The sequence below is a fragment of the Gadus chalcogrammus genome, chromosome 5 (genome assembly GCF_026213295.1).
Source record: "Gadus chalcogrammus isolate NIFS_2021 chromosome 5, NIFS_Gcha_1.0, whole genome shotgun sequence".
Taxonomy (NCBI): domain Eukaryota; kingdom Metazoa; phylum Chordata; class Actinopteri; order Gadiformes; family Gadidae; genus Gadus; species Gadus chalcogrammus.
Window position 1 is genome coordinate 6,945,078 of NC_079416.1, and position 24,626 is coordinate 6,969,703.

Sequence of the window (24,626 nt, forward strand, 5' to 3'; positions counted from 1 at the left end):
CTGGGGCGCCAATCACCGTCTTTCCCGGACGCGACACTGTGCCAAGGGGAATCAGTCGTACTGCTGTCCACCTGGCTTGTTTTAGGGTCAGTCTGCCCATCACTGGTGCCGCACCCACCCCAGGCCCCTTAGCCCTAAAGAGATGCCTCAGCATTTCATCATACAGTGGAAGTGGAAATAATTTAAAAAAAAAGTATAAAATTGAAAAGAAACCGAATCTTACCAGACCAAGGAAAGTGTTTGGCAAATGAATAACAAGAATGAACAAGAACCTAAAGATACAAGAAATGTGTTATAAACCGAGGACAAAATACCATCTCCCTTAAATAAAGTTGCATTATTCTCATGTGTCACCATTAGTGAAAAGGCTCCATGTCGATCCTGGCTCAGAATTGATGTAAATCTGATGTAATTCATATTTCAGTAAATCCAATCAATCAAAAATTTTGAAAGTGGAACGGAACTCAACAGTACGACGAAATTGAACACAAAGATCTGCAGTACAGAGCGTACACGTTTCACTGCAATTTTGCATAAAAAGTATGGGTAAGTTCATTTCACAGTTTTATATCTATATATCAATGAGCAGGGGGACGCTCTAGAGGTCACCCCCGGCCCTGTAGTCCCCTACTGTAGTCCAGATTCTGCCTGGACTGTGGGGGTCTGTGTCAGGACACTGGCGGCCGACGGAGGCGGCAAAGGGAGAGTGGCGTGAGGAGTTTTTAGTTTGTCCCCCGGAGAGCTCCGCTCCCCACCCCCCCCCGGGCTGACCCAGTACATGAGCCTGGTGTGGTAGATCTCGAAGCAGGGGGCGGGACACAGGCCCGGCTGCCCCGGACACAGCCGGCAGTAGAAGTCCGTCGCCCCCTGCCCGGCCACGCCCACCCCCGTCTCCAAGCCCGCCTCCTTGGTCTCCCCTCTCTCCTCCATAACCCCCGTCTCTGCCTGCACCGCCTCCTCCTTCTCCTCGAGGTGCCTCTCATGCTCAAGCGTCTCCGCCTCCTTCTCGCCCCCCTTCTCCGTTTCCGCCACTCGCACCGTGCCCGACACCTCCTCCGACTCCTCCGTCCTCGCCCTCTTCCTCCCCCAGGGCCCCTCCTCCTGCTCCTCCTCCTCCTCCGTTGCCCGTTTGCGCGGCCGGTGGCCGCAGACCACGCAGCCCACGCTGCCCCACAGCCTCTTGGCCAGGAAGTGGCGGTCGGTGAGGCGCACCGGCAGGTGGTTGACGGGACGAGGTTGTGGAGCTGCGGTGGAGGAGTCTGCCACGGGAACACAAAACACATACAGAAGAGTGAGCGAGGAAATGCATTCATTCATTCATTCATTCATTGGGGCTGCGTTGAGCCACAGGAAGACTACCATCCCCTTCAGTGATTTCATACGCACAAAAGCCAACCAAACGGGCTAATGACGGACTGTACCCGATTATCATCATCATCGATGATGATCCATTGAACCGAAGCCGTGGCCGCAGTGCACAGCTGTGGGGCAGGCAGACACGGGGAATCTGCAAGGGATTTGATGCACCAGGGTTCTTTAGAAGCGCTACCTGAGGTCTTGGCGGGCGGTTCTGGCAGCTGGCACATGGTCTCCTGGTTCAGTGTGAAGGGCCGACACAAAACTGACTTGTTCTTCACCTGGCAGCGCCGGGGCCCAGACGAGCGCATCGCGTCCGTCTGGGTGCTAGCCTGCGAACAGACACAGATGGAAACGTACCGTCTCGTCTTAATCCTAGTTTCATTGAAGGTCCTGTAACCGTTTATTTTGTTGTTTGTGCCGCCCTTTTGACTGGCAGTACTTACGTGGTATATCGTCTTGTCATGGGTGTAAGGAGTTGGAAGAGTGCCTACAAAGAGAAAAGATAATCAAATGTATAACATATACCATCAGAATGGGTAGGAAAAGTAAATATCAATAACAAAAATTATATCAGAGCTACATAGCTCCATGCATTGATCAAGGGAGTATGACATATGGCAAACATTGCCATTATTAGGCAAATTCAACGATTGATGAATCAACAATATATGTGCTATGAATACACGTTTTAACGCTATAGGTTAACACAAAAAAACGAAACGGAAAAATCTCTTATTGAAAAACTCCAATGTGCACTGGAGTCGTGAAGTGCAGAGTCCCCTTTAAGCAGGTGGAAGGTGAACCGACCCGTAGCATGAGGCCGGGTGGCAGAGTCACTGGCCAGGCACACCAGCTCCCCCCCCACCGGGTTCATCTTGGAGGGATGGTTGGCCTGACTGGGGGCTGGGAGAGAGAGAGAGAGCGGTAGAGGGGCGGTTGGCTTAGCTGTGGTGGCATGACTACATTAACAGTTGCATTTAGTGGACACATTTAGCAGACAAACAATGAGTACAGTTGTCAGAAGAACGAGAAACACTATATCGCTGTCGGTGCAGTAAGGATGTTCAGTAAGGAAGTGCCAAGTACTGACAATCACGATGCTACACAACGCCAAGTACTATTTTTAAGCGCCAGGACGTACAACATACAATAAGTGCGTTCTGTAAGTGCCTAACTATTAATAATTAACTATAATTATAATTATTAATTATTATAATTATTATAACTATAATTATTAGATTATATTGAAACAAGACGACACTATTCCCTTATGTTCGTCTGCATGTTGCCGAGTATCATCTCACAAATTCCACACACGCGCCCGTGTGCGCGTGCGTAAAGTTGACGTCGACAACACAGACGCCGACGCTGTCGTCCTACCGTGGGGCGGCGGCAGCGCGCGGCCGGCGGCGGGGGGGGGGTCGGCGCGGCGCGAAGCGCCGACCTCAAAGTGCCGGTGGCAGTACTGCATCAGGCAGGCCCGGCTGCAGAAGTTGCGCACGGAGCTGGTGCACTGCAGCCTCTCCTCCAGGCAGGCCCGCTGCCTGCAGCCGTCACACCGGGCCATCTGGACACACAAACAGACAGACAGACAGGCAGACACAGAGAGAGACAGGGAGTGAGGGTGAAGTATGACATACCATCGTGCATTTCACTTAATAGTCGGTAACTATCTTTACCATACGACACATATAATAGGCCCCTTTCAAAATTGCAATTAACATTCATCTTTAACGTGACCCAATGCGCAGTGTTGCCCAATGGTTATTCATCGGAGTCTAGTGAGACGACACAGCGGTCAAACGCTCACGACATTTGCCCAAAAAGATTTGGAACAGCTTTGCCCTTTTTTCCCCAATAAATGACTGGGATGATAAGAAACATGTTCCTTAAATGGATACAAAAAAAACAAAAGCACCGTTGACTCATTTGACCATCGGCAGAGCCGTCGCCGACCCGAGGGCACCGCCTACCCCGTAGAAGAGCACCGTGTACTGAGACATGCAGTGCGGCCGGCAGAACTCCTCCACCCGCCCGCCGTAGTGGCTGTGAAACGTCTTCTGGCTCTCGCAGCGGCAGTAGGAGCAGGGCCTCCAGGGGCCCTTGCCCCCGGCCGTCACCTCCTCTCGGAACTGCTGCTTGCAGGCTTGAAGAGGGAGGTGGGAGGGGGGGGTGGGAGGGGGAGTGGAGCATTGTTAAAACACACGACAGCAAGCAATGTCAAAAGGGAATTATCTCGTGTTGATGCAGACTTTGGCCGTTTTCATTTTAGCATTTTGCTAAAATCCTGCTTTATGATGAGTGTGATACACAGGAAGGTGTGGGATATAGAGGAGAGGACATGCAGCGAAGGACCACGGGCAGGGATCGACCCCGGGTCGCTGCGGTCAGGACTGGGCCTTAATGGTACGTGCTGTACCCGGTGAGCCACCGTGGCGCCCCGGCATTGGCCTTTTTTAATTATGGATGTGAATGTAATCACACCAACACTGCGAAGATCTGATAACCATATTCACAAGAGACGAGTCTGCCTTTTCTGCGACGCGCGGAACAGAGGACGTGCGTGCGTGAAGACCACTCACTCTGGCTGCAGAACACGCGGTCCTGCTGGTCGAAGGTCACCACCTCAAACACCACGTTGTCCAGCTTGCAGCTCTCGCACGGCGCCATGATGTTCCTCTGGGTCTTGTACTGCTCACAGCACGCCGCGCCGCAGAACATGGAGATGCGACCCTGCAGGCCGAGCGGAGGGAGCGTTGACTAGCGGCGGAGAGGGTTGCTGAGCAACAGGACCAGAGCCTCTACGGGTGGCCAGTTAGCAGGTGGTAATAGACTTTTAAATTTGAAAAGGGGAGCATAGGAGGACATTGCTCTTCAATTTTTGATTTTCTTATATTTTAAATAAAATGTTCTCGCTTTTATAAATGTTTCTCCACGTAACTTTGACTATATTGCTTAAGTTAAGCTTTAAGTTACCATAACTCCTCCCTAAATCATACACCCTACCTTTGCACCTGTCATGATAAGGGGGTCTCTCTCTCTCTCCCTCCCTCTCCCTCTCTCCCTCCCTCCCTCCCTCCCTCTCCTCCCCCCCCCCCTCACCTGGTAGCTGAAGAGAAGCGGCTTGGTGTCAAACCGTTGTTTGCACTGGCCGCAGGTCAGGTGGCTGTGTGTGGGCGGGGCTTGAGTCAGGGCGTGGCCGGGCGAGGAGGGCGTGGCCGGCTGGGCCTGGTGGGAGGCCAGGTCGCTGTAGGCGGGCTCCAGCGGGGGCACCGATGTGACCCTGCTGTGGGCGCCGGGGTGGGTCCCGTGGGGCGAGGACCGGTCGAGGCGCGGCGCCGGGGACGCGGCCCCGCCCAGGGGCCCGGGCAGCGGTCCGTCGGAGAGGGGCGGCGGGGCAGAGGAGTAGGAGGGCCTGCTGGGGGCTCCGTTCACCAGGCTGCGCTGAGAGGCGGGCTCCTCTTTCTGTGGGATCACAGAGAACCGTCACACTGAGGTCGGCCCATTGGGGAGAGACTGCACATTTATTGAACATTTTATCATTCCATATTTCAGTCCGGCATACAAATCGTTCTAAACCAAGCAATAGCCAACATATTATACAAGTCCAAGTCCACAATACATATTGTATAAGTTAGGCCATTGTGTATTTTATCAGAATGAAATTAGGCTTTCAGTACCTGTAACCTAAACGCGGAGACACATTCGTGGGAGCAGAAGTTTCGGATGTGGCCATCCGACATGGCCAAATGGTACTGGGGGACCTGGCTGAGATTGCACTGGGAGCACGGGAACGCTGTGCCTGGGGAGGGCATCCGGGGAGAGAGGAGGACGGTCTACAGTTACACCTCAAGAAGCCCAAGAAGCAGAGCTCCTCTGTGTAGCATCACGGCGTGTTTGTGCTCTCCAAGAGTTAAGAGTTGGGTTACATTGAGTACACATCGATGATTGGTACAGTCCCAGAGTTCACAATGTATACAAAACAGGGGGAGTTGGTTACGGTTAAACAAAAATCCACGTGGCAAAAATAATTCCAGCTAAGGTTTAAGAGGTTCCTTATGTGTGATACAAATGTGTCATTTGTTTCATTGTGTCTACTGTTATGCATTGCAATTATGTTACTCGACGTAAAACTAAATCCTGACCATTTACATGACCAACATAAAATCTGGGATTTAAATGTGTGCATTTGAGGGTGCCAAACTGAAAGATAGTAAAAGGAGCTGAAGTTAAAAAGGTAGGTTAGTTTTGTCGTTTTACTTACCTGTGAGCATGTGTTTGGTGGGCCTGCTTTGAGCAAAACAGGTGGTAGAACAGTAAAGCTGCACCTTCCCAATCTGGTCTCTGTCCATGATGGTGTTGGAGACTCGAACCGAGTCGTGACAGACGGCGCACTCGGTGTTCTTAATGCAGGACTGAAAAGGAACAGCTGCGTTAACCGCTGGAACTCCTGTACAATCACACACGCAGGCTTCAACCAGAAGAACCCTTGATCAGCACCACTGGCTTAAGCAGTGTGTGGCGGTCTCCTTCCTAACACTATCAAATAAAAAAGGTGCCCGACGTAATGAAACTAAAATGCCAACATTTATGTCCACTACTTAGTAGCAGTGTATCCTCATTGTATGCAAGAAGACACAGAAGAAGAAGGTGTGTTCCTTTTGTAAAACATTTTCGCCACCTGACGTCCTCCAACAACCTGTCGTCTTACCGACTAGAAGAAGCCGGCAGTTCATTGAATCTCGTCTCTGGCCCTTAATTCTTGAGCGACCCTGAATACAAATCACTGGGGGCCCGTACCTGCTTGTACGTGCTGACGCAGGTGGGGCTGCAGAAGTTGAGCTGGGCCTTCTCCACGGTCAGGGTCTGGCACACGTCCGAGTCGCTCTTGCAGTAGAGGCCACAGCCCTCGCAGCAGTTCATGGCCAGCTGCCGGGAGTTGCGCCACTCCAGGAAGCAGGCGTCGCTACACAGGCTGTGGATGCGGCCCTGGTGCATCACCTCGTGTTCAATCTGACGGGGGAGCGAGAGAGAGGGAGGGAGCGGTGAGCGTAGAGTGGGGGTACAGCATGGCCAATGCTTAGGTTTAAGTTGCGTTTTGGGGTTTCTCGGATGGATTGTTACGTCCAGCGCCAACTTACCACCTAATAATAAAAAAAAAAAGTTTAAAAAGATTTCGGGTTCACTGCCCCTTTAACAAGAAGGACGCACCAAAAAAAAAAAAAAAAAGCAAAAAGTGCTCCTATGGGGGTGCTTCCTCACCTTACTGGTGCTCTTGCATACAATGCAGTGGGGCTTCTCCTGTTCCTTGGCTTGGTAGGTAACCAGGCGAGGGTTATACAGCAGCTGGGCCACCGTTTTCTTCTTCTCCACGTTGGAGGCGGACAGGCAGTGGTGACTGCAGAAGTGGATGAAGGTGTTGTTGTCCAGCGGCACCATCACCATGCTCTTCGGGTCCTCGATTTCTCTGCACCGAGAACAAAAGGAAGACGGAGGAAGGAAGCACTGAATCAAAACAAAAGTATCAAGAAGTTCACTGCTAGTGCCAGCATAGAAAAAGGGAAAGGGAAGCCGACCGGAAATAAGGGCTTTGATCAACTAAAGAAAATCTAGGGTTCGATTTTCGCCTTCCCCTTACCCCTTCCCCCTTCAAAACAAGGGGGAGGGGTAAGGGGAAGGGGTAAGGGGAAGGGGTAAGGGGTAGAAATGGGATTGGGCCTTGCTTGCATAAGCAAAACAACAGCTGAGGGACAAAGCATTGAAGCCATGTATCCACCCTAAAGACGCCTGTAGTCTTTCGGACACAGTCAGAATGACATGGGGGGTTACTCAACCTATATCGCCTAGTGACCACGAGCTCATAATGCGTTCTGTCACGAAAATATCCAATGGATTTAGAGGATTCAATTATACTGCAGTTTTACTTTTTTAATCCCAGTGTAACAAAGTGTAGCGAGTGGCTGTTCCCCTATGAGGGAGCTATGATGAATTGGGTGCGTTTTTGAGGCGTAAAATAGGCTCACGAAATCGCTCTTTTGTACAAAGTTGGTATTCAAAACGAAACCCTTGCAGACAACTGCACACATTCACGTTATCAAAATCAACCTGTATGCACCTCCTGAAGTGCAAGTAAATGTTGGCTAGTAGCGCCAGGACAAAACGAATGAAGTGGGTCCCACTGCGAGCCAATAGCATCAGCGAGGGTAGTGGAGACGTACTTGTTGCAATGGTAGCAACTGCGAGCCTTGCTGGTCGGAGGCAGATGGCTGGACAGACAGACGGTGGAGCAGAACAGCTGGGTGGCACCTTTCCTCTGGAACGCCGTCTGGCCCTTCACCAGCACCTACAGCGTTCGACCCAGAGGATTCTGGGTAAATAACTGCAGAACGGTCGCATCAGAGGAACGGGCTCCTCTGAACTGATGAGGTCTATGTATCGGCAATAATACACTTTTACGGCTTTGGATTTGTTTCATGGTTGACCCCTTCTTGTCCAACGGGAACGTACTTTGGGTGACGTTGGGTTAACAGCTACTTGAGCAAGAAGAGAGAGAGAGCTTACCTTGGAGCAACCACTGCATCTGATGGTGCTTATCACGGCAGGCGGTGGTAGGGGCTGGGGCTGGGACAGGGTTTGGGGTAAGGCCAGCAGAGTAGGGGCGGGTGCTATGGCCGGAGCCGGCAGTCTGGGTTTGATCCCAAGGGTGGCCAGCGTGGAGGCCTGAAGCAGAGTGCCTCTCCCTGGGATAAAGATGGTGGTTGTGGGCTGGGGGAAGGGGGCCGGAGCTGGTGGAGCGAATACATCGTTCCTTTTCATTCAACAGTGACCAACCAATGTGGCAAAGCAGGGAATTACTAATGTAAGAATACAGTGAAACCAATAACTTGATTGCCTAATTGGAAGTAACTTGCAGAAGAATGTAGGAAAAGTAGCACAAGGAGACCATATCTATAATGGGCCAAAGAAAACAGAATGCATCACTCATTTATATGGCTGTTGTATCCTTAATGGTTGATCAATTAAATTTCTGTCTATATAAAATAGCAACAAAATTAGTTTTATTAAGAAAACATTTGAACATATCAAAAGTCTGATTGGATGGGCGTTGAAATGTGTTCACTTTATTTTGATGCTTTGATTTTCAGTCTAACTATATACACTCACCGCCTTGAGGTGCGAATGCATTTCCTCCCCGGAAAGAGAAGACTGAACTGATCCTGAGTTCTTCCTAGATAAAACACAGAAGCAAACACATAGACTTCAGAGTGGATTCTATAGGCCTTTCTGATCCTTTCTTTATTAGGAAACACATATTTGTCTCCATTGGCTAACTTGGGGTCAGCTAGAAGCTCGCTAGGACATTACAGCTTTTTGGTGCTTTATTTTATCGGTATTCTTAATGGTTACTTTTTTGTATTTTGTTCATTATTCAAATTGTATTATTATTATCATCATAATTATTAATATTATTATCATCATTAAATGATTTTTAAATAATAATAACACACGTTATTATTGTAACCCCACCCTACCACAGTAAGAAGATAGTTTCGGCAGCCGGCCGTTTGCAACAGCAAATTAAAGCCCACAAAGGGCAAATCCCTACCGCTATTCCTGGTGTTAATTGTGAGACAGGGTATTCAGGGGTGCCCTACTTACATCCTTATGCTCCTCTTTGACCTTGCTGATGGAGGTCTGGGGCAGCAGGGCCACGTCGTAGCCCTCGTCCAAGGGCTCGTCCTTGATGGTGAGCAGGGGGGGTTCAGGAGCCTGAGGCGATGGTTCAGGGGCCTGAGACGGTGGTTTGGGGGCCTGAGACTGTGGTTCAGGGGCCTGAGACTGTGGTTCAGGGGCCTGAGGTTCAGGGGCCTGAGGTTCAGGGGCCTGATGCGATGGTTCAGGGGCCTTATGCGGTGGTCTAAGGACCTGAGGCAGTGCCGCGGATGGCTCTATAGGAACCTGGGACATCAGAAATGGTGATACATTAGAAATTATCCTCAAAAATGTTCGGAATGGATTAGCCAATTAAGGCTCCAAAAATGTGTCTGGACTTTGACATCGACAATACCATCAAGTCTGTCTGCAGTAAACAGAGGCCAGGCACAATGTGTGTCCTACCTTTCTTTTATATACACAGAATTGCTATACCCATTATTTCATTCATATAAGCTGCTCAGTCACCACTGTGTTGATACCATGTAATACTCCTGTACGTGATCAGGAACTGTAAATATTGCCGCTACATTTTTAAAACACCAGGGGTCTCTTTTATAAAACTGTGCGTGGGATCGTTGCTAAAAGTGTACGCACGCCCAAAAGCCAAGTTTTGCGAGCGCCAAAAAATATTCAGGCTTATAAAACCCTGCGTACGCACACCTCTAAACAATCTTTGCTTTATAAATCACAGAGTTCAGGATTTTATTTTATGCGTTATTTATCGCCTTTTCATTACGTTTTGAGTGTGCACAGCTGAATCAGCTTCACGTTCCGCCCTAGTGTACACGCCCCCTTTTAACCATAAATGGTCAATGCAAACAACCTCATGAATGCGATCTGCATATAAAACGGACTCAGATGGAAGTATTACGTCTTGTCGGAAAGAATGGCAGAAGGACTGAGAAAAGCAAAAAAGCGAAGGTTGAAGGAGGTTGAAGTGGAGACACTTGTGGGTGAGGTGGAGGCCCGAAAAGTAGTTTTGTTCGGCCTTCACGGGATTGGGATCACATGTTCCTGCAGCAGTGAACTCTGTCAGTGGCACGGAGCGCACAGTCCCAGAATTAAAAAAGAAGTGGTCTGACATAAAAGGTACATATTTGTATGTACCAATAAATCGTTATGGTCCCTGAAGACCCCTCTCCCTCCGAATCCTGCCATTTGCAAGGTCCTCCAGCAGTGCCAGCAGTGCCATGGTGCAGCATTATGCACGGGGCTCACCACTGTATTAATAGGGTTACGGTAATAAGACTGACGAGAACACCTTGGATAATCAGTTTGTAATCACCCACGTAAAATGTTCTTGAACATAACCCCTTTTTAATGCCTGATTTGTCATGAAAAGCATCAAGAGGAACGGACAATAATATAACGATTGTGGTGAGGAGTATGTGGCTTGGTTTTCCACACTTGGGATTTAATTGACATTTGATTGTGTGTTTACAGTGTCACATAAATGTATTTATGTGACACTGTAGTCATTCCATGCAGTTGCGCAGTCAGTGGACAGTATGGAGTGATGAGATTAAATATAGAGAATTTCGATTTTGAATTTTCATTTCGATTCTAAGGAGATGTTTCTGGAGTTATAACTGAGAAATAACAGTTGACTTGTATTTCTCAGTTATATACAAGTCAACTTGTATTTAACCGGACTGCGCTGACTGCGCACATTCTCCCGTAAAGTTAGTTTTTTATAGATCACAACTTTGGCGTGGAAAGTCACGTACACCACTTTCAGCCCAGTTTTGTGCGTACGCAACGGTTATAAATGAGACCCAAGGACAGTAAAGCTTCCTTGTCTGATCAGACAGTTGACTTCATAAATTTGCTGTTCTTACACCTTGCACCTTACACCTTGCAAACGATATGCTTTAAGCAGTCTATTTGAATGTGAAATAAATTAAATAGATACGTTTAGCCTTAACACTATCATATTAGGCTTTTTAAGTGTGGGCCCATAGACTGAGAATATGTCTGTGGTCAAAGGGCAGCCATCTTTATCCGAGCATCACCTTTCCCCCCTGACTGGCGTCTGGCTGCTTGGACGGCTCCAGCGCTGCTCCATCTGACGAGGCTGTGAAGAAAGAGAGACAGTTGCTCAAAATTAACATTCAACAAAACTTCCAAATCGTTATCTATGTTTTTTGGTTTTTAGTAACAAAAGATAAGGTAACTGAGAAACACCTTCTGATACTAAATAAGAGACTACTTTCAAGGGCTGTACAGAAGAAACAGACACATTGAGTTCCAAAGGCACAAATGGTAGGCTATTCTGGAAAAGCTTCTTTAGCGACACATTTTGGATTTCACTGAGAATTTCCCAGTTTAACTAATTACAACTGTTAAGTACAAAATATGACAGAAATGTTCAATGACACTTTGTGAGACACAAGCTGAACAAACGGAAAAAAGTAAGTTGGGGGTTTCCCTTTCCCTTTAAATAATTATCCTTTAATCCATTTTACATTTACATTTAGGGGGTTTTGCTGATGCTTTTATCCAAAAGGACCATTCATTCACGCACACATTCCCACACCAACGGCGGAGCCAACCAAGCAGGGCAACAGCCAGCTCGTCAGTGGCAGTAAGGGTACACCCTGCTCTGGGACAGCCCGACACACTAGGACAGGGGTCACCAACACAGCGCCCGCGGGCACAAGGGCGCCCGCAAGGACCACATGAGGCGCCCGCAGGCCTGTTCTAAACATAGCACAACTCATTCTAGAACAACTCTTTCCCACCTTTTTTAAGTCATTCTTGATAATTATTGTGAGAAATCATTAACATGACTTAATTAATTAACATGTTTCACATGGATGCGTATCATTAATCATCATCATTAATAGTAATATATAATTAAAGGCAAACTGAGCAAATTTGTTATTTCAGAAGAGTGTATCAAACGGGGTGCCCTTCGTATGACTCAGTACCCACGAAGTAGCTCTTAGGTTCAAAAAGGTTGGTGACCCCTGCACTAGGAGGAGCCGGGGATCGAATCTAGCGACCTTCCGGTTACCAGCCAACCCACTCCGCCCCCTGAGCTACTGCCGGCAACCCCCCGCCCCGTCTAGCCACACACACACCACACACCTGAGCTGGAGTTATAAGCAGGTCCGCCGGCCATCTCCACTTGTGGCCCATCTCCACGCTGCCGGTTAGCCCTGGTCCTCCGGCCTTCCTCCACTGACAACGGGCTGTCAACGTCGTAGTCTTCCAGGGTTCCCTGTGGCAGGGTGAATTGCCAGTCCTCGTCCTCTTCATCCTCGTCTTCGTCGCTGTCGTCCTCCTCCACCGCTGGGAATGCTGGTACGCCCTCGAGGACGTCGTCCATCCCGCCACTCGTAGCCTCGCCGCGGCTGGCTGCTGCCAGGACGCTTGGGGTTTGGGCCTTGCCTGCTCCTCCTGTGGTCACGGCCTCTGGCCTCTGGCTACCAGGGTCTTCTGAAACCTGATCGGAGTAAAAGCAGGAGACATTGTCTGACTGATCTCTCATATCAGTCAGACAGCAGCCACCTCTTCGTCAATGCAAATACATTCATCCTAATTTGCATGAAAACAACCACACTTGACTCAACAGCTACTTGTATTGTTTTTTTTTGTCAATGATAACTAGGGTTTTGAGTAAAAAAGGGTCAATGCACATCTGCACAATCTCAAATAAGAGATGTCTTCGATTTCAGCTTATTTCTAAACTGTATAGACTCTGCGTTGTGTATTTTCTGTCGTTGTAGTCATTTTTTAAGTCGAACTAAAAGCAACTTGACAGGTTGGAAAAGAGGGTTGAATAGATGGTTTATTCCAGGATGTAATACAGCGAGTTACAGACTTAGGTTGAATAATCTATAGCGGACGCGGTTGAGGAGCAGTTTCAAGACGTGCTCCTTGGCTGTCGATCCCTCTTCTCACCGACCCAAAGGGTTGGGGCGAGTATTATAATAAAGAAAACGTGAATAACAAGAGAACAGAAGCACTCTCACCCTTGAAAAGGTATACGGCCCTGGCTATGTCCCAGGCGACCAGGTTGGTTCATCCTTGTTGAGACATAACAAATGGCGGAATGTTGGAAATAACACCTTGTATCAGTGCGAGAGGCACTATTCTAAAAATATGTGAGGGTTCGACGGGTCTGCATTCATAAGTGACTAAATCCTCTCCATAAGGCAATACTTCGGACGCTTAAGGTCGAGATAAACTCCAGAAATGCAACACCTTCAAGATTACAGCTGTATCACACGCTGGGAAACATCACCAACACGCTTATCTCCCAGCCAGCCATTCTGGGTTGCTCTAAGGTTATAATAGAAAACTATTTTCAGATGAGCCATCCTATTGTGCAGCCTTTCAAAAGTGTGCAAGCGGGCAAATAACTCAAACGTAACTGAGGTAACGTTAAATCGAGTCGGCTTAGTAGGGCCTTGGCTTATTCGATTGCCATTGTTTGATCATCTTTTTTACCTCTGAATGTTTAAGTTGAAAGTCTCCCGAATCCGCCATGTTTAATGTAGCATAGGGCGCGCGACTCGTTTCGCTAGATCCGCCCACGTCCATGGACCACGGATGGTAACGATGCTAACTAGCTATGGCTTACAGCAAACGGGTAGAACCATGCGTTCATTCTGAATTAAGGAGATGGCTTGTGTTTTTCTTAAATTAACGCATAATTCGTAAGGTAAACAATAGCAAAGCTTCCTATAAGAATATTGCGATTGCCATTGGTTTGGTTCTGATGTGATGGTTGCAAGCACACCGGGGTCTTGCCCGAGTGTATCTCGGCACACAAACAAGTAGGAGGAGCTTGTCACACCAAGTGGGAGGAGCCTCTGTCGTAAGTGGGTGGGTGGCTTTGCAAAAAACATGTCAAAATAAAAAAGGCGCTTCTCTGCAAGACCCGCACTGGATATAAAAATAAATAAAAGGCCCTTTTACCGTCTTTCCCAGCCAGACTTTGTTTTTTCGCCATTCTCTTGGGATCAACTGTGAAATGTCTTGCTGCGGCTTCTCCTGAGTTTTGTTCGCCAAATTTGATAGCTGAAAGATTAAATTTCCGGTCGTTCTTCTTTCTCAGGGGCGCCATGGCATTAAAAGGTGCTATCTATTTGCCGGTACGTCCTAGTAGTGAGGTGTAAATCTCCCAGCTTTCTGAAAGTAGAGCGAGTTCAGTGAGTCTGACCGTACGACTCGACAACAAAAATGGCTGTGCCCTTAAAGTGATTCATTTTCTTTGTATTTGTACCAGGTTGGTCATTTTAAAGTAGATTTTAAATGCTCTTACACACTTGATTATATTGGTGCTTTATTCCGGTCACCAATTTATGCATTGAACGGTCTTGCTGTGCGTGCAACACAATGTAAAAATGTGTTGTTTGTTTGCAAAATCCCATGAATGTACATGTAATTCCATCCAGCTCATTGGTGCGTTATCGCCAATTTATAGACAGAACATCCTAATTGAGACCAGCGTTTATTTGTCTAAACGTGTAGCCACACCTGGCCAGTAAAAGGGACTCGGCGTCTAATTGGGACTCGGCTTTTAATTGTTTTTTTACGGTAGTTATTTAGCTATACAATGATAGGTCACATCTTACAAGTAATGGCCGCTACACAAAACACTACTTTCAATGTTGTCAGTTTGCTATACTGCCAATACACAACTTCGTCATGTAACCTGCTATCTTGAAGTGGGTTTCACATTATTATTATGACTGATCAGCGCCACGGCTGACAACTTACGAAAAAACATGAGAAGCGACGCTTCCAAAAATGGATTTCCACAAGAAGCTAGGGATCCAAGTGTCCACCTGTCATAAAGAAGGTCCTGAAGTTTAACTTGTTCGACATCCCTCCAGGCCTTCTCACTACTAGACGATCATCACTCACACGAGTCCACTATGATATTCATTTGTGCTGTGGATGTGGAAGCGACTTCAAAAACACTTGTTGGCGACTGAAAGAAATCTGGCTAATATTGTGTAGTGTGAACTCAGCATAACACTGCAAATATCTGTTACCTTGACATCACTGTGGCCCAACTGCAAAGATGGCGCCGAATCAGGGTTGTTCTCAAACATTTCATATGATGGCTTACCTATAACAGAATAATTTGGTTAAGAAAAACATCAATTTAAACAATGCCGTAAACTGGCACCTTTCACGATCACACACTGCAGTAGGGCATACATGCAACCTTCAAAACGTTGGGGTCCCCTGCTCCAAGATCATTAGGAGTGCATGGGAATCAGGCTTGGGCAAAATTCAGAATTTTAGAATTGGCCTCAATTCGATTCAGGTATTGGAATTGGAAATGAATTGGCTCCGCCACCACAGGATGTGGAATTTGAATTACAGGAAGTGGAATACAATTCATGGCAATTCAACGAAATTCCACGCAGTCACACACAGAAAGAAAGTGTTGAATATTATATATATTCAGAGTTAGGAAGGTTACTTTGGAAATGTAGTTGACTGCTATAAATTTGCCATTATCAATGTGATTTGTTTTACTGTATTTTTTTGATTACTTTATAAATGCAATGTCATTTGTTGACTTGATTAGTTTGATGTATTTAAAACAATACAAATGCATTACGGAAGGGATAATCACCTCAAGGCAGGGCAATAAACAGTTAGATATGCCCGGCTCGTGGACGGCTTACCTTCCACGAGCCGGGCATATTATACTGTTTATTGCCCTGCCTTGAGGTGATTATCCCATTTATTCTACTTCTTGCTTGCCAACATAATAAAACAATTCTAATACTTTAATAATTATGCTTTTTCTTATTCGTATTGCATGCTTATTAAATGTATACTCTGTTTGAGTTAATCTCCCTCAAAAAGTAGTCCCCTTTAATTACGATTGATCAAACAATGTTTTGTACACCTCAAAGGGCATTATCCCTCTTATACCATTATCACTTGCCAAAGAAAATAAATTAAGACCACTCATTTATATTTTCATTAGTTTTTAAAATCCAAATATAACGTTTTTCACATGGCATAATTTAGTTTCCCTGGTAATGCCTGAGGGTTTGACTAATACCTTGAACAATCATTACCCTCCCGTCAGGTTCTTATGCAACGGAAACATTGTTCAGTCCTCCAGTAAATAGGACAGACTTTAGATACGACATGGCAACGGGAGGCATTCTAGTCGGCTCAGCTATGAGCCAGAGAGCTATATGCATTGTACATAATTATAAGTCGAAATTCGTCCCAGCCTTTATACCACAGCTCTCGTTTTGAAGGCTGAACAGACAATTTGACTGGAACTACTTAGCAGGTGTCAATATATCAGGGATTAATGGACACCCGGCAGCCAATCAAAATCGAGTATTCCAAAAAATACAAGCGGCGCATTGATCTACCATTAGATTTTTTTTTTTTTGGGATTTATCAGCAGCAAGTACAACCGACAAGTCAGCGGGCAACCTGTCGGGTTAATGCCCTCTTCCCAGCCAATCAGAATCAAGCATTCTTAAACGAAGTAGAATAAGTAAGATCAGGGATTAGGAATAAATGTAACCAGTCACTCCCCAACCCTGCACATATTTTGCATACATTTGCAACCCTGCATCCATTTCAACCCTGTATGCCATATCCTATTCGACATCCAGTATCTCAAAATCCGAAGTGTCGTCGTCCTCCTCCTCTTCACTGCCAACATGTATTGGTGGGAGGGGGTGAATGCCTTTATCATGTTGGAGGCATTATCTGTCAAAATAAATTAGATTTTTTCCTGAATGATGTAATTTTCAAGAACATCATCATACATTTAGGAAATGTTTTCAGCCGCATGCCTCACTTTAAAACACTGGCAACTCAGTACTACACTCTTCATCACAAAATGTATTATGAAATGACCAGTCATTCCAAAAAAGGACCTCATTGATCGGTTTGACCATAGACCAACTCAGTTGAATCAGATAAATTTTTATAATAGCTGAGCGCTGAGGGATACGGTCCTGGCTGAGCTCTCCTAGTGAGCATTGTGAAGGAGGGTTGGGCCAAATGCAGCGAGTTTATGAAATCCTTATGGTCAACAGTGGAGAGAGGGAGGAGACCATTTGAAATGTATGTAACAACACCGTCATTAAGAGCCACTTGACGCCGATCAGTGATCTTGCTAGAACCTGGTGTTTTTGAAGGATGACCACGCTGTTGCTTGATTCTCTGACCGCTGGTTACAGAGAATAATTCAGGATGTTTCTTCTGTGGGGAAAAAGAGTAAATTAATATTCCCTTGATGTAGATGAAGAGAACAATGATTTATATGAATTCCAAAATTGATTGTTTTCTTGATTTATAAAAAGTGTTAAGTGTGGGGCATGCTTTGAAACACATAATGTCCAGCACCAAAGGTACTAAAGTACTTTACATAATGTAATCATATTTGGCTGAGTTAGTTAGAACATTCATTTCAATGTTACTTTTGTGAATGTGAGTTAAAGTTGTGTTTAGGCCCGGTATGCCAGGCTCTTGTGTTGTCCTTTAGTAATGCAACAGGTAGAGCAATGAGATACTATAGAGCAGTGGTTCTCAAACTATGGTAAACGATGCGCTATCAAGTGGTACGTAGAGGAATTAGAAAAAAAAAATCGTTATATTGGAAACAATAGGCTACTATCAAAATACTAGTACCAATGCAGTGGAGGCTTCTCCAGTGAGGAGAGGGAGGAAGATCCTCCTTAACATTGTTGAGAATAGAAAATGTAGATTTCCCAGACTACTAATGAATTAATGGCCTTAAATATGACTACCGTATTTTCCGCACTATAAGGCGCACCGGATAATAAGGCGCACCTTCAATGAATGGCCTACTTTAGAACTGTTTTCATACATAGGGCACACCGGATTATAAGGCGCATAGAATAGAAGATACTGCAGCCAAACGTTTGACTGGGGTTGCGTTATGCATCCACTAGATGGAGCTGTGCTAATTGTATCGCTCGTCACGCGCAACGCGACTACTGTGAGGACGAGTTGCTGCATTGAGCAGATATAAAACTGGAACCTTTATGACAAAAAAGTAAAACACATTTAAGTCAGTTCTAAACCTTAGATTTTCTAAATATCTTGCACACGTGAATGATACAAAGTAGAGAGCATCGCAACCTGGAATCTTGTAGTGTGGCCAGTCTTCCGACGAGACAAGGCCCGATTTCCTGGCTCTGTGATCGTATAGTCAGTGTGACATGTTAAATCGTGGAGGAATATCTGAGAATCGTGTAGTCTGAACCAGCCATAAAGGGAATGTCAACAAAACAGTCAGATGAAGTCAAACTTTATTAAGCGTTCTGACAACTCCTTGTTCAGTTGTAAACACGTAAAAGAAACAGTCTGATACCGCTAATTCAAACGTTAGTGCAAAACTCAAAATTGTTCAGTTAACGTACGTATAACACGTAAAGCTCACTTTTTCAGTTCATTCCCGTCCACGAATCCCTCGAAGCCTTCCTCTTCAGGTTCCGAATTGAACAGTTGGGCGAGTACGGCATTTAAACTGGCCGGCTCCCTCTCGTCATTATCCGAGTCAGTGTCGCTGCTGTTGCCTGGCAGTTCATTGATTATTCCTGCCTTCGTGAAAGCTCGGACCACAGTTGAGACTGATATATCAGCCCAGGCATCCACGATCCATTGGCAGATAGTGGCGTAAGTCGCCCGGTGCTGTCTCCCCATCTTGGTGAACGTGTGTTGGCCTTCTGTCATCCACTGCTCCCACGCAGCTCGCAGTCTAGCTTTGAACGCCCTGTTGACACCAATATCTAGCGTCTGGATTTCTTTAGTTAATCAACCCGGAATGACGGCAAGCTCCGAATTAGTTTGCTTCACTTGTTTTTGACAGCATTGGTGATATGGGCGCGCATGGAGTCGTTGATCAAGAGAGTTTACGTCTGGAGAGTTTACGTCTTTTCATAAAACGAAGGCACCAAGAAGGACCGCCTCGAAATTCACCGATGTTCATGTCCCATGCTAGCGCTGTTGCCTTCATTCGAATAGTGACTGTAGAGACGCTTCTACTTGCGGCTCGAACAGTGGGCTGTTCAACAACCCACTGTTCGAGTTTGTCCTCTAACTGTGGCCCTCTTGCTTTGTTCCCTCGGAAACTCTGTCTTCTTTACTTGGCGCAGGTCATCTTCTTGCTTCCTCCACTTCCGTACCATTGATTCATTAATGTTGAATTCTCTCGCTGCTGCTCTGTTCCCATATTCTACTGCGTGACTGACAGCCTTGAGCTTGAACTCTGCGTCGTAAGCGTGTCTCTTGGAAGGTGCCATTTTGGGGTCTTAATACACACACGTGGTGTGGGACTGTGAGTAAGCACAGTACCGGTGTTTACTGACTACGGTAGCCGTAATGCTGCAAGCGGTGCAGCTTGGTCGTAGTGAAACATTTTTGTATTATTTAATTGTTTTTATTGGTTTTTCATACTTAAACATTTTGACAGAGCGCCTTGAGCACCGTGTACAACCAGTATGGATCAACCAATTAACCAATTGATCCATATATAAGGCGCTCCGGATTATACGTTTTTTGAGAAAATTAAAGGCTTTTAAGTGCGCCTTATAGTGCGGAAAATACGGTACTTTAATGCCTTTGTATATGTAATGTTCGGTTCCCTGGGTAAAGGGACATTAGCACCCCCATCTGCTATTGACAATTACTTCAGGGAGAAAGTTCCTCCATCAGCCTCCATTGACTCCCATTTATTTCCCCGAAAGTGTTGGCGGCCGGTGAATAACATGGGGTTCAATGGGAAAGAGAAGGAAATTCCTCCTCTGAGTGGGTGTGACGTCCTACGTCTTTTCATAGCGCATGGCTGCGCTATGAACCAATAAGTAGCCCGTGGCCGGGCTGCGGAGCCTGCTGCCGGGCAGGGCTGCCCGTGGCCGAGCTGCGGACATAGAAAAACTTTCCCTTGCATTGTAGCACCCTCGATCTTATTTGGCTTAACACCAAGACCAACATTCCGAAACGTCCATTAAAGGCCCACTATGCAACTTTGGGAATTTCTTCGCTGTTTTCTTGGTTTTGGCACGCACATTTCTCTACACAGCGCCCCCTACAGCTTCGTATGAGATATTTCACAACACTGTCGTAACAACTCGTTGACGACCCTTCCCCATGCACTTCTACGCGAGCCATGAGCATTTGTTTTCAAAGAAGCCGGCGAATGCGTGGAGCCATGTCCGAAGTAAATGTTCATAAAGTGTAGGCAAGGTTATACATTTTTTAAATGGTGTATTTGTATTGCAATAAACATAAATCAGCGTGGAGCTTGACCCGACGTCACTGGCAGAGAGTAGTGACCCTTGCACAGAAGCATACGGCCGACATCTTTCTTTATTCTGGGTGGAAATAGTAACATAGTTACGCCATTAAATGCGTTTATGGAAACATTTTTAGCGAGAAATGTGCATTTTACTTTCATAATGTTCGCTCGGTGAATGTGAAGGATGTTTGGTTTGATAGTTATGACGAAGAGGGAACGCTCCGTTCACTTGCATGGACATGGACTCATCTAGCTGCGTTGGCGCGTTGGAAGCGTTGAACCGAGTAACCACCACACAATGATCAAGCGTCAGGTTAGGCGCGTTACTCGCGTTATCCAACGCGAGTAACGCGTTTGGTGTGGCCGCACGATTGATCCATAATGAATGCAACAATTGCCTCGCAACTGGCTGTTTATATCTAGCCGGTGCCATGTTTGGGTGTGTGTCTGTGCCGTAAAGCATTTTCGAAACTACAATCCGACTACATTTTCGAGGATACTTCCGCCGCGTCACATCCGGGTGCGCTCGGTCCGAACACATCAAGTTGCATATGCGCTTTTTCACTGTAGAGGCGACATGGGAAAATGACACACCCACCAATCGACCCAGAAATGGATGCAGAACCATCAGCATAACTCTCAACCTGCATACTTAATGTAATTTTGGCTAAAAAAGTTGCATAGTGGGCCTTTAACATCCACATTTGCCTCAAACGATGTTAGGCTTACAGCCCATGCAAATTGTTCGGAAATAATGTTCTTGTTGTTCTTTTAATTGTTTGTTACTTTCATATTGTGGAAATTATGTTAGTGAATGATTCAGAGCATTATGCATTTTAAATGGCATCACTTTTGGTCTTGCGTGTTCATTTTTCGTAAAACAATTGTAGCTGAAAATAAAGATTACAACCAAATTACAACCAATAGCTTCAGTCATTTAGGGCAAAAATAGGCCCAATGCTAGGCCCAGTTTTTTTTATTTAGTTTAACAAATCAAAAAGTAGGCCTGATTTGACTAATTGGTCCCCAAAACACCCTGAAACATGAGTCTCGCATACATACGCCACTAACAGTGCAAGCAGGCCAATGGAAACCAAGCACGCAGTCCTTCCTCCCTCACTAAAAAAAACAAAACACCAGCCGAGATCGTGTTCTCACCGCTTTGTACAGCTGACAACAGCTAACAATAAATAATATTATTTTTAAGTATAAATGTGCCTCCTGCATGAGATGTGCATCGCTGAATAGGGACGCAGGCCTACACTACTGTATGTTGTTATATTTTATAACATCTGTCATAATGGTGGTACTTGGGGGGACAAATATTTTCTGTGGTGGTATGCGGCATAAGAAGTTTGAGAACCACTGCTATAGAGAATAAGAAGTATCCTAAGGTAATGCATCACATTTTTAGTGATTTTATTATTTGGGATTGTGCAATACACTTTCTTTAGTAGTGACCCCTGCACTGATTATATCAAATCATATCAATAGCATAATACCATTAAGAGATGGATTTCAAAATAAAAGTTGGACGAGGCAATAACTTACCTGTAGATGCCTTTTGAAATTTGAAGTAGCCTTGATGGAGCCACAGACTGCAGTACTGCAGTGCTTGCATACAGCTCTGTGGTTTCCTGGTATTGTACTTAGAATTGGTTCATTAAAATGAACTAGTGGAGATGATTGTTTAGGCTTACTATAGTTGTCCATATTACTGTTATTACACTTTGTCAATTTGTCAAGTATATCGATATGAACTGTATGCAATAAGTTGTAAGAGACGTCAGAAACCTCTTCAAACATAGCTTTCAAACAAATTACCACCATTTTGAATTGGTTAAAGTAAAGCATGATGGGAAATTGAGTCTTTTTTAATGGAATATGCTTTGTAATATACAGTAAAGCTTCATTGTTAAATCACTGCACTTAAATTAAGTATATGAATATAAATTCTACTTCCTTTAATTAAATTCAAATTGTAATTCTATATCCTGATTCTGACTTCAATTCAAATTCAAGTCATTCTATATTCAATTCTGAATTTTGCACAAGCCTGACCCTTATCACTTTTTTTTTGCCTGACTGATATATCGGCTGACGCTGGCTGATTTGACCAATCTATCACAGATAGATCGGTATCAGTGTTGATGATTGCCGGTATGAAATGGTGTTGATTTATGAATGTAATTAGGCCTACCTCTTTATGAATCCTCTACTGTTGTGGTCGAACCTCCTAATGCTTTAACTGACATGAGATTGCAATGGATTTCCTATAACATCATTCCCTGATGATTAATGCGCACCTTGATCCTTATAATATCATTCTAAGTAAATTATGGATTTTTGTTTTTCACTTTAAATAAGAGGTAATTCATATATTGGCAAGTTACTGTCTGTTCAAATGAGATCCGGGCTGGATATAGCCAACTGTGCTAAATCTGATTACTGTGCTAAATCTGATTACTGAACTATATTAGGCATACTATAGGCTATGTTATAGCCTATGGTAGATAAGATGGCATTTTTTGAAAATATGAAATATCCTTGGGAGGAAGCCTATTCTTACCTTCTGAAGATCAAATTCCAAGAACCTCTTCTGCTCTGATTACAATAATCAAGTGATCAGATAGGTTTACATAAAATCGAACCCACTCTGCTTTGCAAGAAGATGATATTCTCTTTCAATTCACACCTAATGGGATGATGTACTCCAGATGCCCTGCACGTGTACAGGAACAGAGAATACATGCCCAATTCTTTCAACTGCTGCTGTGAATCAGGAGACCAGATTGTAATGATGCATGATCATATTTATTTTATTGAAGTAGCTGACTCAGGGAGATTCCCACAAAAATCCCAATGTACCTGTACTGTCCTGTAACTGTGCAAATGGCATTTAAACAGAGGTTCTTTCTTTCCCTTTTAAAAATCCAAACAGGTTCACAGACATTCTTGGTCGGGTTAGTGTTAAGGGTTCTTACCAGTACCATGATCAGCACCAGGCTCCATTTCACAATCATTTGGAGAGAAGGAAGTGGGTGTGGGCTGATGTCCATTGTCTGGACTTCTGCAGGGGTTTTTATCCCTTTGTCTTTTTCTCTTATATCTGTAACACACAGAAGAGAGCAATCATTTAGTACAAAGAAAGCAGTTAACCACAAGTTTATTACATCCTTAATTCAAGTCTACAAATCCCATATCATGTCTCGATGAGCTTTATGAGATAATGTAGAAATAACAGAAACTATATGGCCTGACAGATAACACAAATAAATGTAACACTACTGAAATTGGACGACAGCATATGTCAATCAAATCCCCTGAGCCAATTGGATGCAGTCAGCAGCCAACAGGCATCTGCCCCCTTTCCCCAGTTGAACTAATCACCTAATCAAGAAGTCAGTCAAAAGGCAGCAGGACACAGTCATTCCAAAACCAGTCAAGGAGAACTTTTGAAAGAGTTTTCAACCCTGGACACAAAGCCAAACTTACCTTTGCTGAGACTTCAAGCCCCCAAGGACCTGATGTGCTTGCTGAGGAGGAATGTTTCAATACTGAACACTGGTGAGACCTCCAAAATGGAAAATGAGATCAAACTGCTGCTCCCAAGTTGAGCAGATTTTCTTGCCTGTTTGCCTAAACAGGTCAGGCCCATTGCCGGAGCAGAGAAGATGGCGAGCTAAAAGAGCATCATGAAAAGACTCAAAACAATTCCCTCAAAAGTGTGGTGTGGTAGGATTTCCCCTACCTAAGCAAACATTGGATCTTTTTTTTTTTTGACGAGTTTGGCAGGGATTGCAGCTGGGATCTGTGTCACGCACATACTCCATGTCCTCCAGCAGCACTCCAGTCGAGAAGTGAGTTGCTGTTTGGAGGAGTGTATCCCGTTGCTGGCGGCCTATCCGGGAACTGTTTCAGGAATCCTCCGAGGGCGATTTTGAAGGCATCCAGAGTGGTTTGGCTGTTTACATCTTTGGGAAGGATGTTCCAGAGGCGTGTTGCTTTGACACCGAATGAATTGTCGTACGCCGTTGACATGGACTTCTGTGCCTTGTAGTTATAGGATGGCACTGTAGCTCTAACTCCAAGTCGGGCAGTGGAGTAAAAGGACATGTCGATGTTGTTTGGAGCTTGGTCGTCAAAAATTTTCCAGGTGTGTATGATTGTGTAGCGCTCACGCCTGCGTTGGAGTGATAGCAGTTTCAGCTTCTCCAATCTCTGCCAGTAGTCCAGTTCACTGAGTCCAGCTATCTTCTTTGTAAACTGTTTCTGGATGTTC

At 45.4% G+C, this 24,626-nt stretch overlaps 1 protein-coding gene across 1 annotated transcript; it reads right to left on the bottom strand.

Moving 5' to 3' along the window:
* Positions 1–627: 627 nt before the first annotated feature.
* On the bottom strand, positions 628–23,615 carry LOC130382750 (zinc finger MYM-type protein 4-like). Its single transcript, XM_056590636.1, has 20 exons — positions 23,329–23,615; positions 15,084–15,160; positions 12,166–12,523; positions 11,088–11,149; positions 9,019–9,318; positions 8,524–8,587; positions 7,921–8,144; positions 7,578–7,702; positions 6,622–6,826; positions 6,160–6,372; positions 5,624–5,774; positions 5,040–5,161; positions 4,462–4,824; positions 3,942–4,092; positions 3,333–3,505; positions 2,740–2,926; positions 2,167–2,262; positions 1,803–1,846; positions 1,550–1,688; positions 628–1,259 (listed from the first exon to the last, which is right to left on the bottom strand). Exons 1-20 carry the CDS (start codon positions 23,354–23,356, stop codon positions 628–630), a joined length of 3,714 nt encoding a protein of 1,237 aa, XP_056446611.1. The 5' UTR covers positions 23,357–23,615.
* Between the last annotated feature and the right edge of the window lie 1,011 nt (positions 23,616–24,626).

What these genes read in the sequence shown, in the direction of transcription:
- LOC130382750 (XM_056590636.1), bottom strand. Translation starts at nt 23,356, where the DNA reads ATGGAGCCTGGTGCTGATCATGGTACTG. An exon ending in TCAAAGAGGAGCATAAGGAT is followed by an intron (nt 8,588 to 9,018) that starts GTAAGTAGGGCA and finishes TGTTTTATCTAG; the next exon opens with GAAGAACTCAGGATCAGTTC. An exon ending in CACCAAACACATGCTCACAG is followed by an intron (nt 5,162 to 5,623) that starts GTAAGTAAAACG and finishes TGCCCTCCCCAG; the next exon opens with GCACAGCGTTCCCGTGCTCC.